General features: G+C 43.7%; 1 protein-coding gene across 1 annotated transcript in view; it reads right to left on the bottom strand.

The window, feature by feature from the left end:
• LOC126474837 (arylsulfatase B-like) overlaps positions 1-26,709 on the bottom strand; it is a 111,882-nt gene that overhangs the window by 66,564 nt on the left and 18,609 nt on the right. Inside the window, exons 2-3 of the mRNA XM_050102314.1 lie at positions 24,609-24,768; positions 7,627-7,850 (exon numbers count right to left, since the gene is read on the bottom strand). Of these exons, the coding sequence (XP_049958271.1) occupies positions 7,627-7,850; positions 24,609-24,768 (384 nt within the window). The remainder of the gene's footprint in view (positions 1-7,626; positions 7,851-24,608; positions 24,769-26,709) is intronic.

Here is a 26,709-nt window from a genome sequence, read left to right as displayed (position 1 = left end):
AGGAGTTCAGCAGCTTGTTGCCTACTCCCACCACTTCCCACAGACGCTCGCAACAGCAGCACGCGAAGAGCCGAACTGCTTCGCCATTTCTGAGATTCTCGTCCACAAGTGCCGAGCCATAACCATCAGCCCTTTCTCAAAGTCACTCATGTCAGTGGATTTCATCATCTGAGGCACAGGTCGTCAGCAGAATGATTTATCATCCGTCTCTGGCCCGCTCTTGTAATCTTCTTGCCGCAACAAGTGACCTTAATGCCACCATGCGGCATTCTATCTATTGGTGCGCAGTTTCCACACCGATTTTCGAACGTCAGTGTCATTATTGCTTATATGACGTCCTGCGCCTGTCAACATGCATCACTTTGACAAATAATACGATAAATTCAATATAGTGCTGTTAGTGATAGTTATTGTGCGAACTCGAACCTATGTTGAACTATATCGTTCAACAGAATTAAAGGATTCTGTGTCGATTCCCAACGTTTCGTCTCCGACTGCGGGAGACATCTTCAAGGGGTCCGTAGCTCGATGGAAGGTCCAACACACCCACTGGCTCGCTACTGCGAGCCAGTGGGTGTGTTGGCTCGCAGTAGCGAGCCAGTGGGTGTGTTGGACCTTCCATCAAGCTACGGACCCCCTTGAAGATGCCTCCCGCAGTCGGAGACGAAACGTTGGGAATGACACAGAATTCATCAACCGACCACGGCATAACAGCCCCGATAATTATTATGGATATGATATTTCCGGCCGTGAAAGTCTACATTTTAGTATTAGAATTAAAGGATTCTGTGGTGTCACAGCCAGACACCACACTTGCTAGGTGGTAGCTTAAATCGGCCGCGGTCTATTTAGTACATGTCGGACCCGCGTGTCGCCACTGTGTGATCGCAGACCGAGCGCCACCACAAGGCAGGTCTCGAGATACGATATAGCACTCGACCCCAGTTGTACGACGACTTTGCTAGCGACTATACTGACGAAGCCTTTCTCTCATTTGCCGAGAGACAGTTAGAATAGCCTTCAGTTAAGTCCGTGGCTACGACCTAGCAAGGCGCCATTAGCCTTACATAGTTTGAAAGTTATCGTATGAAATGTCTCATCAAGAATGCTGTAAACAACAAAGGATATATAAAAGTTAAGTATTCGAGGAGCTGCATACTTTTCTTGCTACCATTCACTACTTATCCTGTTACAGAATTCACGCCCGTCTGCGTTAGATAGCGTGCATTTCGGCCTCCTATATCTGCAAGGTGTTGGCACATATACCAACACATCAGATACTTTTTCGATGCGTCGTAATCGTCTGTTGATTCCGACACATTAGATATTTGGCTCTGAGGTGCCCAACAACTGCCTCTTTGTTGGTGCAAAAGCATGGCGCCTTGCGACGTTATCCCCAGGCTTGATGGTGCTTCAGACACTGAGGTGTGACACATGAGAGAATAAGGCCAGAGCTCAGAAGTTCCTATGAGTTGTAAAGTAGGTTACTCACGTCCAATTGCCACCAAATCTCACCCCAATTCTGCCCAGCGTCACTGTTGAAGTTTCACACGATGAAAAGATCGCCACACCCCCTCTTATCCACATTTCACGCCTTCTTTCAAAGCCCTTGCAATGGATATCAGAGCCGCGCCACCCAGACTTGATCTCACGAGATTTTCTTATGAGGGGCTGAGTAAAACATTACAGACACACTGCCGGTCAGAAATGAAACGACGAGATTTCAGGAAGTCCGTTTCTGTGGGACGGTGACTCCATTTCGTGGTCCCAAACAACAGTTCGCAGACGTTCTTTGCAGTATTTGACCCTGTTAACGACCTCGGACGTTTCAGCCCTTCTATGGACGTGGTGGCGTTGCATCTCCCTTGAAATTGGTCGCATCTCGTTCGGGTACAGCATGAACGCAATTTTTGTTCTTGTGTAAAGGGTGGAACCACTAGGGACTGTTGAAACTTGTTCGATGAAATTCGAACGTGATGCATTTACAGTGCACCTGTTTTCACGGTCTCCTGTAGTGTGGCATGCGAGAGGAGAACGATAAAGTTACTTTAAAGCTTCCCTCCCCCCCACCCCTCCCCATTCGTCCCTAGTTCGGCAAAACACTCGTGGTACCCGTCTACATTTACTGAAAGTTTTTAAAAACGCACCTTTACAGAGCAAATCTGAGAAGCACTCGGAGTCGTCTGATTCCTGCCTGCAGATGCCTAAAAGTATTTAGCAGGTTTTCTCTGTAAAGGTACCTTTTTTAAATGCACAGTAAATGTGGGTGGCTGCTGCAAATCCCGAGACAATGGCCTTCACTAATAAACAGCCGCTGAGCCTATGAAACTTCAGTAACAGGAACCAACGCTATTTTTCCATCGAAGCGGCAAGTGAACATTCTAAAATTAGCAGATGGCTAGTTTGTCGAGGAAGCGTTTGTCCACCGTTGCATTTACTCCCTAACGTGCACGTTATAAGTTTACCAAGTGGCCAGTGAATCTCAGTCAGTTAATTATGAAAACAAACATTAACATTTTTGGAAACACTTGACTTAATAACTGCAGTTCACATTCAGAGATCCATCAATACGACATTATTCCAACTATAAATTGAATTTGGTCATGTGTCTGGCAGCGCATAGAAAACTGTTTGCAGGCGATTACGTATATACGAATCCCAAAGGGACGTTACGTACTGCTCAAAATGCAACCATCAGCTGGTATTTCATTCCTAACGTGAAAAGAGACTTCCAAAATGTCGTAATTAGTTCACTAAGCCGCCTAAATCATGTTAACCGATCCGCGTCCACCGCAAAAAGTCTCCAAAAACATCCCCGCCTTCTCTCCGCTCCGTGAGTCACGTGACCAATGCCTTAGTCAAAACTCCATCTGCGGCCAACCACACTTAGACGCAAATGGTCATTTGTATTTAACATTTAAATCACATTCATTATAATTATTTATCACAAAATTTAAAATAATCTTAATTCATAATTATTATCAAATTCAGCTTTTTTTTTTTTTTTTTTTTAGATCGTCACGTAGCTGGACTCTATATACACTAGTCAGGAGTCCTACCACATTTACATCTTCCATTTCCACACTGTGTTACTCAAACGTTATTTTTGTTTCGTTTTTAATACCACTTTCCGACTTCTCATGTCAAATCTTACATGGATTAAAATAGACCTTTTTCACTGTGTACGACTTCTCTTGACACTTATTTTTTTCTAAATCACGCCTCTCTCTTGTCCAAAAATTATTGACGGAGTTTCGGACAATGATACGTATTATCATGCAACACTGTCCCGTAGTCTTACAGCACCACCTAGTATTTTGCCGAACTGTGGGGTCTTAGAGCGACCCTTTGACTTTTAATTCACGTATTTGTCTATTTGCCACCCCTCCGTGGTCACGTCACAGGAAGGCTTGCAGCAAGAGCACTGAAAATACATAAGGCCTCTTTGCTGCTTCAAAAATCACGTACAGATTTTGTCGAATGCATTTTAACGGTTGTTATTGATATCATCCTGTGCACCAGAGTACAAATTGCGGTCACATTGCACTCCAAAGGGCTGAGATCACTTTCACTGTGGCTGAAGCACCGTGATGTCCGTCGAGAAAGTTTGAACCGGCCGGGAGGTGTCAACAGTGCCGAAGGTTATTAGGAACGTCGTCCTTTTGCTGATAGTGCTGTGAACTGTCGTATTACAACACTAAATGTGTGGGAATCAACATCCTAAGGAAAGGGGTGGTTTCATTGACGATCTTTCTGCCACCCCCTGAGGTGTTTCCGTTTCTGTTCTGAGCGGCGGTGGGTCTATAATGTTTTCCTCGGCCACTCATAAGAAAACCGCGTGATTTCAACTCCGGGCGTCGTGTTTCTGACCTCCATCACCGAGGCGTCAAATAAAGGGGTGAAACGTGGGCGAGAGGGGCTGTGACGACCTTCCCATCGTGTGAAACTCCAACAGTGGCGTTGGGCAGAGTTTTGGTGACATTTGCTGACAATGTGACCCAGTAACCGACGTTACACGCCACATGAACTTCTGAATTAATGGCCTTTTTCCCACATGTGTTGACTTCTTCGTGTTTGAGGCTTCTTCGAGCCCGAGAGCGACGTGGCAGGGCGTCTCGCTTTCCATCACTACAGAGGGAAGCTGTAGGCACGTTTGAGCTAAGCCTCAGACTTTTGTGTCCGAACGGGAGACTTTTAGGGGGTTTCGCAAAAGTGATCCTTTAATTACCACCGAGCGAGGTGGTGCAGTGATTTGCACATTGGACTCGCATTGGGGATGACGACGGTTGAAACCGGCGTCCGGCCATCGTGACTTAGGCGTTAGACTCATGTTCTGTATGAGTCGTCGTAGCTCCAGGCACGAATTATAATGTGGGTGGTGACCCTTTAGTGCGAACACGCAGTTGAAGTCGCCTCGAATTAAGACACGTTCATACCGGCCTAAAAATAGTGGTGCAATCTCCTCTGTGCAAAATCGGGATCGATTGGGCGGTTTGTCGGACCCCGACGGTGCGTAGATGTTAACGATCCGTACTCCTGTACGTAGCACTGTGAGCGCCAGTCCTCGCGCTGACGGGAGGTACATCACGTCCTCGGCTACTGTGCCGCTACGTAGAAGTATTGCTGTTCCGCTACCGCCGCCCATAGTGGGTGTAATGTGTGATCAGGGAAGCTCTCGACACATACTTCCTGTAGAAGGACGATGTCGACGTCTGACGCACGCAGCATGCCTCTTAAAAATTGCAATTTGACTGGCGTTCTAATGGTATTAATGTTGACAGAGGCTGTTCGATACGTCTGCCGCTGTTCCTCAGTGGGTAAAGCGCACATGAACGCTTATGTTAACCAGTGTGTTGCTATTTGGCGACATGATGTCTGAGCGACAGTCTGCGTCTGCTGCGTGGTTGGCATCCGGTGGACGCCGCACTCACCATTGCGGGTGCGTCGCCGATCAGTGGATCAGTATCGGAGTCATCGGCCCAGTACCTGTGCTGGAGGTCCATCTCTCGTCGTGCTTCTCCAACCAGCCTGACAGAAGGCGGAGGCGTTGCTGTGGTACGTCGAGGGACTCCTACAAGCGGCTCTCCATCCGGTGAGTCTGTGTTCAGTCCCTGTCTAGTGTGATTCGCGTCGCACTGCTATGTGCGAGGCAGAACCTCCCGTTGCGCATCCGGATTCACTGTATCGCCGTTACGAACAATTCAGATTGCCTTGGAATTCATTATGCTGGTGTCGGACGGCGCTAGCAATCGTTTCTTGTGGCGCTTCGACGATCGTTATTCGCGCGTGTGCGCCTCCGTGTCCGAGTGCGGACGTGACTCCCGGTGCTCAGGGACGAAAGCAGCTGTGGGTACAATCGTAGGATCAATTTCCATCAGTGTCCATACCTCCTACCGATCCTTTCCGGTCGGTTAACGACGTCGTCGGCGCCGGAGTGGTAAAGTGTGCGTCGCTCGTCACAGGTAGTGGTCCCTGCTGCAGTCTGTTGCCGTAAAATGTCAGTATGTTGCAGCTGGTCATTCATGGGGATGGGATCTGTCCGAAATGCCTCCGCATACGTTATTGTCAGCGGCGTCAGCGAGGACCTAGGCACGGGTTCGCCAATTGCACAGTCCTCGCCGGCTGGAGTGGCCGTGCGGTTCTAGGCGCTACAGTCTGGAGCCGAGCGACCGCTACGGTCGCAGGTTCGAATCCTGCTTCGGGCATGGTTGTGTCAGTTAATTCGCACAGTGCTCAGAGCCATTTTGAACAATCCTCCGCTGCGTACATTCTGAACGGACGTGGCCCGCTTTCTCGCATCCAGAGCATGTTTTGGGCTGTCCATCGTAGATGAACATTGCTCTGCTTTTGTCAATGAACAAGTATGAGGATACATGTTATGTCAGTTCTCATTTGTCGCATCGCATTGAGAACGGGGTAGTCGTGAAGTTGGACCATTTTTCCTCTTCATGGCTAAGCACTCTTCCATATGGGCGTAAGGCGTCAATCGACAAGTCAGAGGAACCTCGAAGGGAAATATGATTAGTAATCCCAACCCTGCGTATCAATAGTTACCTCTCCAAGGCGACTATCAGAGTGACGGAATTTGAGTCCATGGTTAGTATCTCGAATGATTTTGTCACACACTCAATCGGTAATCAGTTTGATGTAGACTACACTGCTCACTATAGAGAGGTGTATTCCAGTAAGGTCGTTGTAATAAAGTTTAACTACGTGTCGTAGGAACCTTTCAGTTTCATACGGTTTCGGACTCGCATATTCATTCGAGAAACAAATCTTGAGAGTCAACTTCCGGTATGCATGTGCCATTCCGTATCAAGTCTTCGTAACGTGCGAGTACGCCGGATACGTAAACAACCGCGCGTGCCCCATCTTCCACGGCAGGGACGAAAACAGACTTCTGTGCCGCATCACTGCGAAAGGCAGACTGTGTTCTGAGCTACCCAAGCAAATCTCACGACCCGGCCTCACAGCCTTACTTCTGCCAGTACCTCGTCTCCTACCTTCCAAACTTCACATAAACTCTTCTGCGAACGATGCAGAACTAGCACTCCTGGAAGAAAGGATATTTGGGAGACACGGTTTAGCCACAGCCTGGTGGATGCTTTCAGAAGAAGATTTTCCCTCTGCAGCGGAGTGTGCGCTGATATGACACTTTCTGGCTGGTTAAAACTGTATGCCGGACCGAGATTGGACCTCGGGACCTTTGCCTTTCGCGGGCTAGTGCTCTACCATCTGAGCTACCCAAGCACGACTTACGACTCGTCCCCACAGCTACCTTGTTTGGGCACACAGTTTTAATCTGAAGGAATGTTTCATATCAGCACACACTCCTCTGCAGTGTTAAAATGTCATTCTGGAATCATTGCCAGGCTATGGCTAAGCCATATCTCCGCAATAACCTTTCTCCCAGGAGTGCTAGTTTTGCAAGTTTCGCAGAAGGGCTTCAGTGAAGTTCGGAAGGTAGGAGACGAGGTACCGGCAGAATTGAAGCTATGGGGACGGGTAGTGAGTCGTGCTATGGTAGCTCAGATTGTAGAGCACATTCCCGTGTAAGACAAAGGTCCCGAGTTTGAGTCTCGATCCGGAATAGAGTTTCAGTCTGCCAGGAAGTTTCATACTCGCAGATTTCTGCTCCTCCTATCCGTCAAATCATTTTCGCATACAGAGAATAAGAGCGGTGTTATCACACTTTCCTGGTGTGCTCCGAACGATACCCTTGTCGTCGAGAAACATTCGCCGTCTAGAGCAACTTGCTGGGTTCTGATTCTTAATGAGTACTCCAACCTCTCTCACCTCTGAGACCCTATTCCGTATCCTCGGACATAATTTAACAATCTGCAGTGTCATACTTCACTTTCTAGAAGTCTAGGAAGATGGAATCCTTCTGTTGTCCTTCGTCCATGGTTCGTGCAAGAAATCGGCAAGCTGAAATTCGCGCGAGCGATACTCTCAGAATCCGTGTTGATCAGTGCATAGAAGCTTATCTTTCTGAAGGAAATTTATTGTTCTCGAACTCTGAAAATGCTTAAGAATTCTTCGTAAATTCTTCTTTAAATTTATGGGTCTGTAATTTTACAGGTAAGTATTTATGTGACTGACAGTCAAGTTGCAGTAAAATCTTACAAAAAATTGCTCTATGAAGTCGTAGTAGCCGACGTGACCGCTCCAGTAGCCGAGGTGGGAGTCGAACCCGCGGAACGTGGGCGTCAGCTCCTTCCTGTGGAAGCCCAGGTGCCACTTGCCCACGGCCCTGGTAACGTAGCCCAGCTCCTTCAGGTACTGCGGCATGATCTTGCCCTCTGGCAGCCCTCGCGGCTCCCCCGGCAGCAGTGGCGCTCCTTGCATTCCTGCAGGCAGAACAACAGCAGTATTCCCCCAAACTTGAAACGTTCTAGGTTGCAAGAATTCCCGTCTGAAACTGATGTGTCTTAAATAGCAACTTTAACCTAGAAGCTTCAATGGCATATATGTAAGTCAGGAGGGAGATCCAGCTTGCATAGCCCTTCCTCCATCGTGACCAGTGGCGCATTTGCTTCGTAACAGTTCGTGTTGTACATTGTCTTCAGCAGTCGGTGACACGCAGCATCCAGCTGACTGCTAGGGTCGTGTTGGATCACCGTCAACTGATATTAAAATGTTTAGGGGCATTGGTGGAGGGAAGTCTAAGGCAATTTCATTATTAGTCGTAATATTGTACTGAATGAAATCTCTTCGGTTTACTATGCACGTCACTTCGAATAAAACACTCAACCTGCACCATCGTTATCGAGAGTGAAAAACCACAGAGGGCCTGGGCTTGCACTGTGTCCTGCTTATACACTGTCCTACGAAGTATGCTCAATGTTGCGGTATATGACAGGAAAGCTCATTTGAACAAAATCATTTCATACTGACAGATGCCCAATTCTGAATGCCTTCTGGGATATAGCACGTTTAATGTAGGCCTTTACTCCGACGGGAAAAAAATCGCAACACCAAAAAATAGTTAATGTAGAGTGATGAATTTTCTGTAGTATAATTGTCTAGGTAATATATTGAACTTATTACCATTGCAAGACCATAGATAACGCAAGAATGAGATATATCATTGCAGATGTCGAATGCGAGTACATTAAGAACCGGTGTAACAGCCAGAACGTTGAATGCATGCATGCAAACGTGGTACAGGTCCAGGTTGTCAGTTTGTTGGGTGGAGTTCCATCCCTGTTGCACTTGGTCTTTCAGTACAGGGACGTTAATGCTATTTGTGGATGATGGTGGAGTTGGCGTCCGATGGTGTTCCATTTGTGCTCGATGGGAGACAGATCTGGTCATAAACCAGACCAAGGGAACTTGTTAACACTCTGTACAGCACTTCGGGTTACAACAGCTGTATGTTGGCGAGCGTTATCCTGCTGGAAAACACTACCTGGGATGTTATCCTTGTTGCAGCACAATTGGTAGGATCACCAGACTGTCGTATAAAGCCGGCCAGAGTGGCCGAGCGGTTCTAGGCGCTTCAGTCTGTAACCGCGCGACCGCTACGGTCTCAGGTTCGAATCCTGCCTCGAGCATGGATGTGTGTGATGTCCTTAGGTTAGTTAGGTTTAAGTTTTTCTATGTTCTAGGGGACTGATGACCTCAGATGTTAAGTCCCTTAGTGCTCAGAGCCATTTTTTGTCGTATAAATTTGCAATTAGGGTGCGTGGGATAATCACTAGAGTATTCCTCCTGTCATACGAAACTGCTTCCCAGACCGTGACTCCGAATGTAGGTACAGTGCGTCTAGCACAGAGACAGGTTGGTTGCAGCCTCTCAACTAGCCTCCTAAACAATACACGGCCATCACTGGCACCGAAACAGAACCAGGTTTGAGCACAAATATTCTGCCCTCCAATCAGCTCGCGCTTGACCACTGAGGTAGCAAATGGCGGTTTTGGGGCCAGTGGAAGGCGCGCTACAGGACGTCTGGCTCAGAGCTGTCCTTGAAGTAACCGTTCGCTCTGTCTGATGCCAGCTGCTGCCCAGACTTCAGCTGCAGATCCGGTACGATGCGTTAGAGTCACACGCCGAACACGATGGTCTTCCCTCTTGGTAATGACACCTCTCCGTCCGGAGTCCGGTCATCTTGCGATAGTACAGGGTGATTCAAAAAGAATACCACAACTTTAAAAATGTGTATTTAATGAAAGAAACATATATAACCTTCTGTTGTACATTATTACAAAGAGTATTTAAAAAGGTTTTTTTTCACTCAAAAACAAGTTCAGAGATGTTCAATATGGCCCCCTCCAGACACGAGCAATATGAACCCGATACTCCAACTCGTTCCACACTCTCCGTAGCATATCAGGCGTAACAGTTTGGATAGCTGCTGTTATTTCTCGTTTCAAATCATCAATGGTGGCTGGGAGAGGTGGCCGAAACACCATATCCTTAACAAACCCCCATAAGAAAATATCGCAGGGGGTAAGATCAGGGCTTCTTGGAGGCCAGTGATGAAGTGCTCTGTCACGGGCTGCCTGGCGGCCGATCCATCGCCTCGGGTAGTTGACGTTCAGGTAGGCGCTCCATCCTGCTGAAATATGAATTGTTGTGCTTCTTGTTCGAGCTGAGGGAACAGCCAATTCTCTAACATCTCCAGATACTTTAGTCCAGTTACAGTAGCACCTTCGAAGAAAAAGGGACCAAAAACTTTATTGGCTGAAATGGCACAGAAAACGTTCACCTTAGGCGAGTCACGTTCATACTGAGTTGTTTCCCGCGGATTCTCAGTGCCCCATATACAGACATTGTGACGGTTGACTTTCCCGTTAGTGTGGAAAGTTGCTTGATCACTAAACACAATCTTTGAAACGAAAGATTCATCTGTTTCCATTTGAGCAAGGATAAAATCACAGAAATCGATTCTTTTATTCTTATCAGCTGCAGACAGTGCTTGAACCAATTTCAGACGATAAGGTTTCATAACTAACCTTTTTCGTAGGACTCTCCATACAGTTGATTGTGGAATTTGCAGCTCTCTGCTAGCTCTGCGAGTCGATTTTCCTGGGCTGCGAACAAATGCTTGCTGGATGTGTGCTGCATTTTCATCACTCGTTCCCGGCCGTCCAGAACTTTTCCCTATGCACAAACACCCATTCTCTGTAAACTGTTTATACCAACGTTTATTACACCACCTATCAGGAGATTTAACACCATATTTCGTTCGAAATGCATGCTGAACAACTGTCGTCGATTCACTTCTGCCGTACTCAATAACACAAAAAGCTTTCTGTTGAGCGGTCGCCATCTTAGCATCAACTGACGCTGACGCCTAGTCAACAGCGCCTCAAGCGAACAAATGTACAACTAAATGAAACTTTATAGCTCCCTTAATTCGCCGACAGATAGTGCTTAGCTCTGCCTTTTGTCGTTGCAGAGTTTTAAATTCCTAAAGTTGTGGTATTCTTTTTGAATCACCCTGTATATGCTCATGACCATCGCTGCCAGCTATCATGTACGGCTGCTACGTTCCTGTCAAGTCATTCTTGTGCGTTACAGCTTGTATTTAAATGAAACCTAATTTGCTTCCTCTTACTGGCGCCAATAGCGTCGCTCTTATGAGACGTGTGCCAAATGTGAATGGACATCATATTTCAATGATGAAACGCGTCTACCAATTTTCGTTTACGTCGTACAACTTCTTCTTAGCTCTAATGTATTCGAATTCCAGGATAGATAATTAAACCTACAATCATTCAGAGAATAGTTTTAAAAATCAGTTATCAGTCCTGGTTACCTGGAATGTGTAAGTAGGCTGTTTAGATTTTTATGTTGGTAACGCCACGTAGCGCTCTGTATGAAAATCACTAACTGTGCTGTGTGCAGTCTGAGGCTGGTCGGTATTGTTGCAATATTTGCCATTTTAGTGTTGGGCAGTTGGCTGTTAACTGCGCGTAGCGTTGCGCAGTTGGAGGTGACTCGCCAGCAGTGGTGGATGTGGGGAGAGAAATGGCGGAGTTTTGAGAGCAGATGATCTGGATGTGTGTCCATCAGAGACAGTAAATTTGTAAGACTGGATGCCATGAACTGCTATATATATATTATGACTTTTGAACTCTATTAAGGTTAATACATTGTTTGTTCTCTATCAGAATCTTTCATTTGCTAACTATGCCTATCAGTAATTAGTGCCTTCAGTGGTTTGAATCTTTTATTTAGCTGGCAGTAACGGCGCTCCCTGTATTGCAGTAGTTCGGGTAACGAAGATTTTTGTGAGGTAAATGATTTGTGAAAGGAGTAGGTTAATGTTAGTCAGGGCCATTCTTTTGTAGGAATTATTGAAAGTCAGATTGCGTTGCGCTAAAAATATTGTGTGTCAGTTTAAGCAGAGTCATTCAATAATTTTTCTAAGGGGACGTTTCAAATGTATGTACATCCACGCAAACTAACAGTACCTACTTTACTCCTCCGGAAGATGCTGGTTTAGAGCCCACGACACTCCGTTTTAGTCACCGTAAATATGTAGGATAAACACTGGAATACGTCTTAGCATAACAATACGATCGGAATGACCGCCTACTGCAAATGCTTTTTTACCGATGATGACTGTTCACACTACTAACAAAAAGCTTTATGAAAAGGCCATTATTACAACATTTCCTGGCCCGTGATCTACTGGCCATACTTTCTAAATGTGACTGGGCGTGGAATCCAATTTCACTATTATATGTGTGGTGTGACATAGATGCTCAATGGCCATGTGGTGCGGCATGGGTTAAGCAACGACAAGTAACATGCATAGTGCTACTTTGCAAACCAAAACGCAAACTTAGTGTTGTGTATTTATCAGAGCATCAGCACCGATTATAAAATATGCAGGATGCCACTCCTACATCCGACGACCATATGGCAGAACGTGATAATGGAAGGTTGCCATAACGTATAGATTACATCAATACCGTTGTAAGTGGAATTAGGTCGTGTATATTGATAAAACAGTAGGCCAATTCTAGATTTAAGTCTTCAGTTCAGCACTTACGAACCTCCCGTAGTAGCAGTAAATGTCTAAGAATACACTGTTTTATTTGAGCACACACCAATAGCATAAGTTTCTGTTATCGATTACCCTGTTAATAATTAAAATTATTGTCAGATATATGATATTTTTATTGTTTTTCAGTACGCATGGTGTTACTCAACTCAAGAAAGCGCCTACTAATGCAAGAAACTCACGTTAGTGCTATGTGTGTTGACATTTGGAGGAATAAGTGTGCTTTCCAGGTATTCTGACTGTGTTTAGACTGTATGTCACACATGGACGGTAAAAAATAGCAATTCGCTCCTAGTAATGTAAGCAATAATAACAAATATCCTACTTTACATATGGAAAAATGGCAAAAAGACAAAAAAGAAACTGAAAGAGGTAGGGAAACCATAAACAATGTGAAAACCTACGGTAAAATCCGAATATGACATAGTCAGTCATACAGGATATCTGTATTTATACGAATGAAGTAGTCTAAATGTTTTGTCATAACCACTATATCAAAGAGCCTGGATATCTCTTGGATACTTGTCTAAACAGCTACAAGTTTGTACCAAGGAAGAGAATCATTGCATTGTCTGCCCGCAGTATGACTAAGGCATCTGCCCTAAGTGTTGAGAGTTTGAAGACTCACTGCGAAGAAAATATGTGGAATTTGATGAGACACATACATTTAGAAAAAAAAATCATACAGATGTTGTAGAGAAGGAACTAGGTTCTTAATGCAGCGCGTAGGTATCACAGAGAGTATGACATCATACATACCGGAATCACGTTGCGTTCTACACAGACATGGAAACAAGACGAAATTATCATCCTCCCAGAAGTTATGTTTACGTGAGAATGCAGTATTATTTTATTCTGGCTGCTATACTATTCTCTCAGAATATATCTCAATTTCAAGTAATAAGTATTTTGAGATGTAAGAATATTTGGATGCAGTGTGATGTCCTATGATTCCCAAACCAAAAAGCGATACACATGGATTACGCATTAGCTTCACTATAGATGAAATCACGAGACGCCTGCTGATAGAGGATAAAAGGTACTCTGTGCTCAGATTCCCCGGTAGTTGAGTGGTCAGCGCGACAGAATGTCAGTCCTAAGGGCCCGGGTTCGATTCTCGCCTGGGTCGGAGATTTATATCCGCTTAGGGACTGGGTGTTGTCCTAATCCTCATCATTTCATCACCATCGACACGCAACTCACCGAAGTGGCGCCAAATCGAAAGACCTGTACCCGGCGAAAGGTCTACCTCACGGGAGGCCCTAGGCACACGACTCCTCGTACATTTAACAAACTTTTCGGTCGTATACGATATATCAGTGCTGTATTGTGCAGAATTACAATGCAATGTTTCTTCAGACATGCATGCATGTCGAAAGGGACAGTGCTTAGCCTTTCTAAACAACACAGGCACTGTTATATACTGCCGGCAAAGGGCAAGCCACTTTCAAATTCAATGTCTCCCCTGTATGGGAATATACGTAACGAGTGCAGGATGTAGACGCAGGTTTGTTGACATGGAAATTTGGGTTTGGCCGTGAGTTGTGTTTGGATAGCCTAATGGTGTGACATATACCATCTTCCACAATACTGAAGATAATCTCATTAATTTTGAGGCTTATATGAGAACGGCACGTTGGAAGATGAAACGTTACCTAAATATCAGGACGATGTTTGGTAATATGTTAGACATAATTTTTGAAAAACAAGACGTAGAGTAATTCTCGACGGCGGTAAGGGCACAAATCACATGCACGACATTGTAGCGGACAAAATAAACAACGAATAAGGGGTCAACTTGTTCCTAGGACTGCTTCCAACTTCTCATTGGTGTTTATTAACTTCATTATGACGTTTTCCTTAACTTATGTTGCCTGTGCATATATTTGTTATTAGTTTGTATGCTCCAAATCACTTTCTGTGAAGAGTTTGGACGGTTGTGACTCAGTTGACAGAACTGCAATTCTAGTTAAGACAGTCGATTGTATGTTGTTGTTTTTTTTTTTTTTTTTGTAATTCTCTTTAACGTGTTTGCGTTTTAGTTCTATGTCTCTGAATGGACTGGAGATACTATTGTCAGTTTAAAATTTATGTTATGTTTTATAAGCTTAAAAATGGCACTAAGTGTATTGAAATGTGTTCTTCAGGCTATTGTAGCACATAATTTGTGTTGAAACAGTTCGAGTACTTCATTACTTTGATTTCGTGCTTGTGTTCTTTATATGATTGTTTAATAAAAAAAAAATGGTAAGGCAACCACTGACGATAAGCAGGAAATCAATGTTTGCGTCCCGCACCGGCAGAAATTTTTACTGTCGTCATTCCATTACACAAGTGACGGTTGTCAACATTCGAAACAGCGAATACATTTCTTGTATCTTTGCGATTGTTCTGTCCAGCAGTATCAATAGTCAGACATATACTTCTTACGTTATATATACAACTGACTGTCTTGGAGGACCGTGCCGGCAGCTGTGACCGAGCGGTTCTAGACGCTTCAATCTGGAACCGCACAACCGCATGACCGCTACGGTCGCAGGTTCGAATCCTGCCTCGGGCATGGATCTGTTTGCTGTCCATAGTTTAGTTAGGTTTAAGTAGTTCTAAGTTCTAGGGGACTGATGACCTCAGGAGTTGTGTCCCATAGTGCTCAGAGGCATTTAAACCATTTCGTTCTTCAAGGACCATAAATGCACGTTCATAAAGAGACTGCCAAACGTGAGGTCAGTGCAAATGCTGTCGATATCAAATCATCATCTTGCGATACGTTACGTCTCTCAGCTGAATCAGCAGGATCACCCGAAAGGTCTGAATGTCAGACTATGACCTTCTGTCGCCATCCGCTTTTCAACATTTCACCGTCGTACAATACTATTACTCGTAATTATATCAGCAATTTCCCATTACTTTGAATTGTCGTCAAGGATTTCAGAGTGAATTTCCTGCATTAGTAAGCTTTTTGGTATGTTGAGTAACATCGTGCATACAGAAGAAATCAAATTAACCCTATCTTAAGCCTGAGGTATCAAGCCTGCAACGCACAGACTCATACACACGAAATATTGTGTAATTACATCCACACTGAGAGAATGTGACCGAAAGTGCTGTCATGTTGAGTCTTTACCCAAATGTTTTTCGGTACTGATACAAACATCGATTAAATTGTGCTTGACGTTTGTGGGCTGAATGCAAAATATTAGCTATCTGACTATAATATTAGTTATTTAAGGTGTAAATCGATGACGCAAACTCATGCTACTGTTGTGTGCTTGTGAAAAATAACGTATTCTGACTATTACAGAGGGTCCATAAGCGATGAACTGAGGACCTAAATATAGATTGTGCACACTTCTTTTTATCGAAGTAGAACGTCTCAATTAACTACGCCAGTGCCGATCCCAAGCCCGGGGCCTCACCTTGCAAGTGGTGAGGAAGGAGGAGGGGGAGTAGTAACAACCTCGTTAAAAAACCTGGGTCCATCTGGCTCCAGATGGTAGTACCCTATAAGGGCCTATTGCCAGGGTAACAGGTTAAGACAGGCAACGGGTGGAAAGCGGAAGAGGATTTTACAAGTCCCAACGGTAGAAAAGCGGAGGAACTGTATCCGTATCTCACTTCGCCCGCATCTCGTGGTCGTGCGGTAGCGTTCTCGCTTCCCACGCTCGGGTTCCCGGGTTCGATTCCCGGCGGGGTCAGGGATTTTCTCTGCCTCGTGATGGCTGGGTGTTGTGTGCTGTCCTTAGGTTAGTTAGGTTTAAGTAGTTCTAAGTTCTAGGGGACTGATGACCATAGATGTTAAGTCCCATAGTGCTCAGAGCCATTTTAACCATTTTTCGTATCTCACTTCCCGTAGCGTCTGTATTCCAGAGGGGCGGCTACAAAAGGCGTCTGTTCGCCATGCTAGGAGCAGCGTAAACTTATTCTGGCAGAAGCTCTAAAATGCCTTTCGGAGTGTCGATCCCTTCGTAATAACAGCCTGTACATGAAATGGTACTTCAAAACCAGCCTCGGAAAAGGTTAGGGCGTTTCCTGCACACGACGCGCCGTTCTTGGGGTGTTGGGCGACTAGGCACCAACACAATGAAGGTGGGTATCATTAATGTGATGACCCTTACTGGGAAGGCGAAAGAGTTGATAGACTTCATGGAAAAGGAGAACATAGAACTGATGGGACTTACAGAAGTTAGATGGATGGGAAGAGGAAGGAGGAAAATGAGAAAGGCTACACACTGTACTGGAGTGGTGGACAAGAAGCCAAAAATAATCATAGTAAAACCAAACCTAGAGGAATACGTGGAAGCAGTAGAACACACAAGTGATAGGGTGATGAGAATTCGGCTGACCACAAGGAATGTAGAGAAAGACTTCATCTAAGTATATGCACCACAGGAAATAAAGAACATAGAGGATTTTCTAGAGGTATTACAGAGTATAATTACAGATGTGGAAGCAACTGTATTTTGTGACCTAAATGGGCCGGTAGGCAAAGAAAGGCTAGGAATGGGAGGGAAAATAAGGAAGGAGAGAAACTGGTTGATTTCTGTGAAAGAAATGGGCTGATTGTGGGCAACACATGGTTCCATAAAAAGAATAGCCAAAAGATAACGAGATATGGATGGGGTGATAGACGGACGAAGACGGTCATTGACTACTTTCTGATGGAACGGAAAAATCGAAGACCGTTGATGGATGTAACTGCACTCCCAGGAGAGGCTTTTGATGAAGACCATCGAGTGGTGGTGGCGAAGATGAGTTTGGATGAATTGAAAGACATAAAGGAAGAAAGGGAAAGGAAAATGAAAGTGTGGAAACTAGAGGATGGAATGGTAGAAGAAACGTTTAAGCAGTTACTTAAGCGTAAAATCCCTAAAACCGAATATAACAATGTGGAAGGGGAATGGGATAAATTCAAAGAAGCGTTTGTAAGATTTACTGAGAAGACCTATGGCAGAGTGTCCGGAAGGGTAAAGGAAAAGGAGACACCATGGTGGAATGTGAGGGTGAAGGAGGCAGTAATGAAAAGAAGAGAGCCTGGCATGAATGGAACAGAGACCGAACAGCTGAAAGTAAAAGGAAATACCAGGATAGTAAAAATAACTGTAAGAAAATGGTAGCAGAAGAAAAGAGGAAAAACTGGGAGAAATTCACCCGAGAGTTGGAAAAGATGCTACTATCAGTAAAAAACATACACAAAGCTGGTGCAAGGGGAAAGCGGAGAGATATTAACCCTAGCATTACCAACGGGGGGGCCTCGTAGGCCCACTGACTCAGTTTTTCTATTTTGTATCCACACCCTTTGATATATGAACTTGAAAGCAAAGGTAACTGTTCGTTATTGAATGTACTATTGAGTCATTACAGAATTTCGGAATAAAAATGTAATTAAAATTCATTTACTTGATTTAATTCTCTGTGGGCCTTAAAAGCCCACCCGTTGGTAATAGCAAGGAAAGATTTACGAGGTTGAGTCTCTCGTTTCAAATTCTTACCATGAAACGAATTTTGGCATTGTTGCCTTCAGACATATTATTATGAAGCGGACCATTGTTATTTTCAGTGTTTCTGCTGCTGTTGAACCAGCAACATGAGTAGACATCGTTTACGTGATAGTTCCATTGAAAGAGTGCTAGAAGAAGTTTTGAACGAATCAGATTTAGAGGAAAGTGAAGTGGATGATGATGTGGAAGAAATTAGAACTGATTCATCGTCTGAGAATGAAGATGAGGTTGAAGCCAATCCACCAGATGATAATGATACGGAATGTGATAAATTCATTGCAAAAAGTGGACGAGAGTATATTACGAAGCCATCTCGACAATATCGGCGTTCTGTACAAAATATAGTGCGAGAAAGAATGGGGCTAGGACAACAAGGAAGAATTGCGTCTCCGAAAGAGGATATAGAGCTCTTTTTTACACCTCAAATTATGAATCTAATAAAACTACACTCAAATGAAGAGGCTTCTCGACTAGGTATTCAGCACACAGATGAAGATGAGTTATTTTGTTGTATAGGACTCTTGCTAATCATGGGTTGAAATCATGACAATAAGATACCTGTCCAAGATTTATGGTCTTTGCTTCAGGGCCGACAAGTGTACTATGGATCAATGAGTCGGACCCGATTTTTCGAATTGACTAAAATATTGAGGTTTGATGATGAGAACACAAGAGAAATTCGTCGCCAGACTGACAAGTTTGCTCCAATGAGGGAAATTTTTGAAAGCTTCAATTCTTCACTTCCATTGTATTTCATTCCTGGTCTACATACAACAGTGGATGAGATATTGTCTTTGTTCCGTGGTCGCTGTCCATTCAAGGTGTTTCTAAAAGAAAAACCTGGAAAATACGCCATTCTAATTCGAATACTGTCTGATTCTGAGACTAGATATGTGATCAGCATGGACATCTATACAGGCAAGTCAGGAAATACACAGCATTCAAATGGACCGATGGAAATTGTAAAGAGACTAATAAAACCTATTGAAAAATCAGGCCGTAATGTTATCGCAGATCTGTACTATACTTCAGTGGAGCTTGCTGAGACGCTATGGAATGATTTTCACCTCACACTTGTTGGCACCCTACAGTCTAACAGACGACACATACCTGAAGAGCTGAAGACTACAACTGGCCGCAGTTTACACTCTTCCATCTTTGCTTATACTGACCTTCAGACACAGAGGCCACCAGTTACTCTTGCATCAACGCTAGTCCGCGAGAAGCCAAAACGACTGCTGTTGATGCTTTCAACTTATCACTCAGAAGGGGTGTTGAATGAAGACTCAAAAAAGACTAACATAAATCTTTTTTATAATTCTACAAAGGGAGGCGTGGACACCATAGACCAGATGGCAAGACACTACAGCACAAAGAGAGGAACAAGAAGATGGCCTTTGTCCCTCTTCTACACACTCATTGACATAGCAGCAATAAATGCATATTCACTCTTCCTCGTCAACTTTCCGAATTGGAAAAAGAATTTGCTAAACCGCAGAAGAGTTTTTATCACTAACTTAGGTCTCGAACTAATAAGATCTCAAGTAGATAAACGGGCACAAAATTTGTATGGACTTCAGAAGCCAGTAATAATGGCAATGGAAAGCATCACACAACAGAAGCTCAGCTGCTCTGTAGAACCATCATCCTCAACAGCAGAACCAGGAACACGTGGACGGTGCCACCCATGCTGCCAAGAAGCTGCATCTAAAAAGGTCAAGTACAACAAGCTGGGAAAGTCAACTGTTACCTGCTCTCAGTGCCACAAACACGTCTGTGGGAAACACTGCAGGAAGACAGTGTTGTGTGAAAAATGCGTTGCAGAATGAGACAGTAAATTTTGTTTGCTTCATGTAGTGTATCGAATTAAAAAAGTCGTTTTTATAAGAAAACACTATTTTGAAACATTATTCCAAAAAATATATAAACTGAATCTCGTGATTTGTTCATTTTATTCCTATTATAATAACATCTTTTATTATCCAGTATACAAAAACAATGTCTAAGCATTTTGAATTGTTATTAGAGGTATCAGAAGTAAATAAACTTGATTTATGATAAAATAAATTGTGGTATTCTTTATGGGCCTCTGAGGCCCCCCCGTTGGTATTACATGTAACAAAAAATAGGTTGGTAATGCTAGGGTTAATGCAACCAGAGGAGAGAAGGAAAAGATGGAAAGAGTGCTTTGATAAATTACTAAATGCGAAGAACGGCGTAGAATGGGAATAGAAGTACGGCATGGGTGCAGGGGTCTGGAAGAAAAGGAGGATGTTAGAAGTGGAACTAGCTCTGAGAATAATGAAAGCAGGGAAAGCACCTGGGATAGACGAAATTACTGTGGAGATGATACAGACAGCTGGACCAGTTTTCAATAAGGGTGACAGGAAAGTATGTGAGAACTATCGAGGGATCACACTCATATCCCAAGTAGCAAAAATAATGGAAAGGATACTGGAAAGAAGAGTCAGAGAAAAAGTGGAAGGGCAGTCAGAAGAGGACCAGAATAGCTTTCGTCATGGTAGATCAACAGTGGACCCAATCGTTAGTATGAGACAGTTGATGGAAAGGCATTGGGAGCATGGGAAAGAACCGGTGGTGACATTTCTCGACCTCCCGAAAGCATATGACAGTGTTCCCAGGGAAAAGGTATGGGCAACCTTGAAGAGAAAGGAAGTTGGAAAGCAAACACTTGAAGTCATCCAGTCAAAGTAAGAAAAAAGCTTTAGTTTTGTGCAGACACCAGTTGGGAGGACTGAATGGTTTAATAATGTTACGGGATTAAGACAAAGAAGTGTGATATCACCACTACTATTTATAATGGTGATAGATGAAGTAGTCAAAGAGGCGAAAGAAGCCCATAGAGGAAGGGGATGAAGCTGTTACTATTTGCTGATTATATTGTGGTGTGGGGAATAATCAGTATGGAGGTACATCCTAAATGATAAGGTCGAGAAAAATGGAATGAGATTTAGTGTGGAGAAAATCAAGACCATGTTGGTAACCAGAGGGGATAGAGAGGGCAAGGACAAATTCATATTAATGGACGGGATACTGAAATAGTAGACAACTTTAAATGTCTGGGAAGTGTATTAATGAAGGAATGTTCGTTTGGAGGCAGAAACAGAACACAGTAGATTATTTTACCAGTGTATGCGGTGTGTTGAAGGGAAGTGCCAATGAGGTGCTAGCTGGTGCTATACAAGACTCACTTCACACCAGTACTAATTTACGGGTCAGAGACTTGGACTATGACTAGAAGAGATGAGAGTAGGATACAATCCAGTGAAATGAAGTTTCTGAGAAGTGTGCTAGGGAAAACTTGGCGAGACAGAGTGGAAAATGAAAATGTTAGGAAGGAAATTGGAGAAGTTGACTGAGAAAATTGAAAAGAATAGATTAAAATGGTTTGGGCATGTGAAGATGATGGGAGAGGGAAGAATACCAAGAAAAATGATGGAGAAACCTGCTATGGAACCAAATTGTGGAAGAAGAATGGTGGAGAGACCGAGTAAAGTGGCGAAATACCATTGATACCCCAACCCGACCAGACGCTGGATAGAGGAGAAACGAAGATGATGAGAAGGTCTTAATTATACTTAAAGCGAAATAGAAGTCATCCACACGTTATGATTATACGAACTGTTAGGGCAGTATTATCACATTCTACCATATGTTTGTTGGGTTTGTGAGTGGCATCTCCCACTTTTATAGATATTGAGGCTGATGCTATTAGAAATATACAACGCTAAGTTTGTGTTTTTTGTGTGCAAGGTAGCACTATCCATGTTACTTTTTGTTGATTAGAACGTATGACCAACAAATAACGTGACTGGTAATGATGCCATGACGACCTTTACCCAAAGGTTTTCCTATTAGTATGAGTAATCATCACTATTAACAAAAACTCGTTTGCCGTTGATGGTCATTCTCTTCATATTGGTATACTAAGGTGCAGTCCAGTGTTTGTCCTATATATTTACAGTAATAAGAATCAGTGACATGGGATTTAAACCAGCATCTTCCGGTGGATTACAGTAAATACTGTTGACTTGTGTGGGTGTAGGTACATCCCAGGTAATCATGACCGATAACTGGTTATAAAACTATGCTCTGTATGTCTTTATTTTTAATTACTTAACCTGGAAATCGATTACGTGGGCTAGCAATGAGTACTGCTCCTAGTATAGACAGGCTGTTGGTGAAAGAGTCCCTATTCGTGCATAAGCAAATCAGTATGGGACAAAACAGCTTCACAGAGGATTTCTTTGTAGTGTTAAGAATATGGAAAATTGTACTGGCAGTAAATCTAAGAATGCAAAAAACACATATACATCTATAGAGGGCCTGACAATCTTACTGGCAGAAACAGAGAACGTATTATACCTTCCTAATACGTGAAGGAGGCAATGAGTCGACCAGACTTAGACCATTACCTATTAATGTTTTCGGATGAGTGGTCCTAATGTCATTCATACAGTTCCCTTCACATTGAAGTAATACGAGTTCACATGTTGTTGATCACGAAGTTATGAAATTTTTTCCTGTTATGACTTCTTAAAAATAAGATACATCGGCGTTACATTTTATTCTGCTCGTGTAAATGTTTTAGATGACCGTGATGTTAATAGAACATTCGGTAATGGTATGATGGAAAAGCATGCCTTGATACTCTGGCTAAAATGAAGATAAGAAGGATCCATAATCGGATACATAATAAAAACTATGCAGAATATGGCTGCAGTTGTAGTTTTTTTAACATGGATATCGATTAGACACACACATACACACACTCACACACATACGCATAGTAATACTTTCTATTGGAGGAGTAGCAAGTTACTTTACCGGACGACTGCAAGCAATTCGTCAGCCACGTTGTTGGAGTCAGCTGATTGCCATAGAACTAAGACTGAAAAACATAGTTTATTATGCCCTCATAGCTATGGCTGGCAGATACATAGCCTTCCCAAATGTGATACAGCTCCACCACGGAGAGCTAATGCGATTGTGGTGATGAGAATAAATACGTACTATTGCTCTTCGAACCTAGAATTAGATATCAGTTGCATAACATATTTAGGATCTTCATGGTGTTTCACGAAATTTTAGGGGATACGTTCATCAGTCTGAGACACTTATCAGGTTGGACTAAATAGATGTGGACAGTAATTATCGCGAGAACTTTTTGTAGCTCCTCCATAAACCTTTATTTTACTCCCAGCCCACCCAAAACAAGTTGATCGGGAGAGGAACGCATTGCTCAGTACGAGCTCTAATTTCTCTTATCCTACGCGAAATACGGGCTGGGTGTGACTATCACCATTCAACAGTGTTTTCACGAAGAAAGATGTTTTCCATGTCAAGTAGAAGTAATACCACCTTACCGCTGAGTACGTAACCAAAACGTATATTTAATGACCACATCACGATGGTCAACATTACTCAATGTATACTTGTCTCAGAACCATATTTCTTAGTACAGTCTACTTAACAAATTCCTATAGAACGGGAAAATACTTCTACCGCTAAAAGTAAGTCATTACTTGTATTATTCTAGGTATTTAGAGATATATATTATAAAAAAAGTCTTTTGGAACGTTTTACGAGCGCGTGTGTCCACTGGCTGCCATACATCTTTCGCAGGTGGTGTACTGGCGGTCTCACTAATGAAGAGGAGGGTGGAAAGTAAAATTTATCGGACGCTAGAGTATATGACGGAGGTTGAAGTGGATGTTGAGATGAAGAGGCCTGCACACAACAGAATAGCGGGAAGAGGTCGAGTAAACTAGTCTTCCGAATGCGAACCACAATATCACATCAGTTATCTCAGCGAGACGACGCAGGAAGGAAAAATGAATTAAATGAAGGTGTACTCACCAAGAAAGTCATAAGAGTTTAGGATGGTCTGCTAAACTGTCGTATCCTATCACTGTTGAACGTCCTTCCACCCTGCCACTCCGCTGTCACCGCTTTGGGTGAACAAAGTTTTCGAACAATAGCTCGCTGTTAGAGACCTGCAGTATGAGAGTGTGTCAGTAACAGAACAATGGTGTGCTAACTCTCGCTTCGCATCACACGTTTACATTACTGTGTTCGAACTGTAGAGCATGTGTGCTAATTTCGCTGGTGAACGATACATTTCGGAGCTTTTTGACACCATATTACAACTCCCCGTAAAATTACATACTCAGTTTTCCGAAATATATACTCTAATGTAAATACACAATTCGTAATTTTTGTTTGAAATAAGGGGCAAAGATGTTTTATGAAAAAATTCCTAGGTCCCGACCACAGTTCTCGGTAATCATCCTTGAATTATCAGATAGGCGGACCTGGAAGCCAACTCACAAATACGCCCTCACTGAATCCGTTAGCTCCACATCCATTTTGCTGTAATACCTGGATGAAGAATGTAAGGAAGTCTTGCAATATCTCATCTTGCAACAGCTCAGGCTACCGACCAAAAGCAACGAAAAGTGTACTCTTGGTCTAAGAAAAGGACAGTGTTCGTGGAATGCTTTGAATTGTGGGATGCATTGAGTTATAACTAAGACACTGAGACGGCACAACCCGTACAGAAATTTCCTCACCTGTGCGTATAGGGTACTTCCCCGTCATAAGTGCAGCCCTGGATGGCGTGCACACTGGCAAAACGTAATGGCTGTTCAAGATGATCCCGTTGTACGCCAGGGCGTCAATATTAGGCGTCGGAATTTGGTCAGAGCCATGGAAACTGAGGTCATTCCAGCCCTGGAAATAAAATAATGGTTTTATCGTGTCTTAATCCGTTCTTAAAGCAGGAAACGCAGATGTTACACTCAAGTTGTGATTACTCCCGTCACAGCGTGCTGGACAGCTTATCTTTTTTATTAATTTGATTTCACGTTAAGTTACGATTTTATAAGCGTTATAAAGGCAGTCGGACAAGAGCAGGACGGTAGTAGGCCGTGGGATACACGTGCTGCTCTATAAAATGCTCCATTATTGTCTCGGACGCGGTATTTTGCCTTGTTATGCGCCTTGCAATACATGTCCCCACCACCTAACACAAGCAGTACGCGTCTTGCCAGCGCATTTGCAACTGCTTGGCGTTTTCTTAATATCCATAGACGCGTCACCTGGTGAAAAAAATAACTCCGCGAATATTAATACGGTGCTCGACCAAAAGATCTCTCGTACTTGGGGAGGTCGCTGTGAGAGATGCGGTGGGGATACTGATGTGTAGGGGGTATCGGTCGATAGCGGCGTACCTGCATTTCTAGCAGACGCAATGGCTTGGCTAGGTAAGCACCGTGCGAATGTTGTGCAAGAGTATATTAGTAATGTTTGTTCCTTGATTACTACTCAGAGAGCATTTCATATTCGTCTCGAACGTGGCCGACATGATTCCGTTCCTGACAAAACTATTCGAGTTTGGGTACCAAGTTATAGAAATTCAGGTCTTGCACTGAAACTAAAATCTACTGACCAAACTGGAACTGTGACAACGCTGTAAAATGCGGAGCGTGTGAGAACGTTCGTCCAACATTCTCCAAAGCTTTCAGCTCTTATACATGCAGCTGCTTTGAGATTGCCTGATAGCAGTGTAAGAAGGGTCTGCAATAAACTCTTGAAAAAGTGCCTCAAATGGCTCTGAGCACTATGGGACTTAACTTCTAAGGTCATCAGTCCCCTAGAACTACTTAAACCTAACTAACCTAACTACATCACACACATCCATGCCCGATGGAGGATTCGAACGTGCGACCGTAGCTGTCACGTGGTTCCAGACTGTATCGCCGAGAACGGCTCGGCCACCCCGGCCGGCCAAACTCTTGAAAAGCATCCTTACGAAATGATGGTTACCCAAAAATTAAGACAGACTGATTTTGAAACTCGCAGCGCTGTGTGACGGAAAATTGTTTAGAACACCCCCCCTGGCGATGGTTCAAATGGCTCTGAGCATTATGGGACTTAACATCTGAGGTCATCAGTCCCCTAGACTTGGAACTACTTAAATCTAACTAACCTAAGGACTTCACACACATCCATGCCCGAGGCAGGATTCGAACCTGTGACCGTAGCAGCAGCGTGGTTCTGAACTGAAGCACCTACAACCGTTCGACCACAGCGGCCGGCTCCCTGGCGATGTTTTGATTTCTTTTGTTGAGACTCACTTAAGGTTATCAGTGTTCTGGCGTAACCACAAGGGCCGGAGCGAAGATGAAGACCGTAAGAGAAGAGAAGGCGGTGGAACTACGTCGGCCAATGGTGCGCTGACTAGGACCGCACCACAACAGGAGCCCTCTTGCCAGCCTCGGCCGCTCATTGTACGCTTATTTTTGGGACAATATTCGTTCAGCTGTAGACCGGCACTCGCAGAACAGTTATTAGTTATCCATTGTTTGTTTGGACTTTGTCTATAACGAAGAACATTACTGTTTGCATGTCGCCCATCGCTTGCAACAGTTGTTGTAGATATAACTTAAATATTGTCAATATTCTTCATTGACATCACGGTAAATAATAACAGCCAAACAGTTGCAGGATAGAGATTTATTGAAATCCTTGACCACGGTGTCGGTAAATCTAAATACACCTTCATCATTTCTTCATTGAAATAAAACTACTAATGTTACTTGTTTGAATTGTTGCATAGCATTCCGAGAATGCAGCATCCCTTAATCACCCTATACGAGTGGACAGAACCCC

This window comes from Schistocerca serialis, chromosome 4 (genome assembly GCF_023864345.2).
Source record: "Schistocerca serialis cubense isolate TAMUIC-IGC-003099 chromosome 4, iqSchSeri2.2, whole genome shotgun sequence".
Taxonomy (NCBI): domain Eukaryota; kingdom Metazoa; phylum Arthropoda; class Insecta; order Orthoptera; family Acrididae; genus Schistocerca; species Schistocerca serialis.
This window is presented reverse-complemented; position numbering and strand designations above follow the sequence as displayed.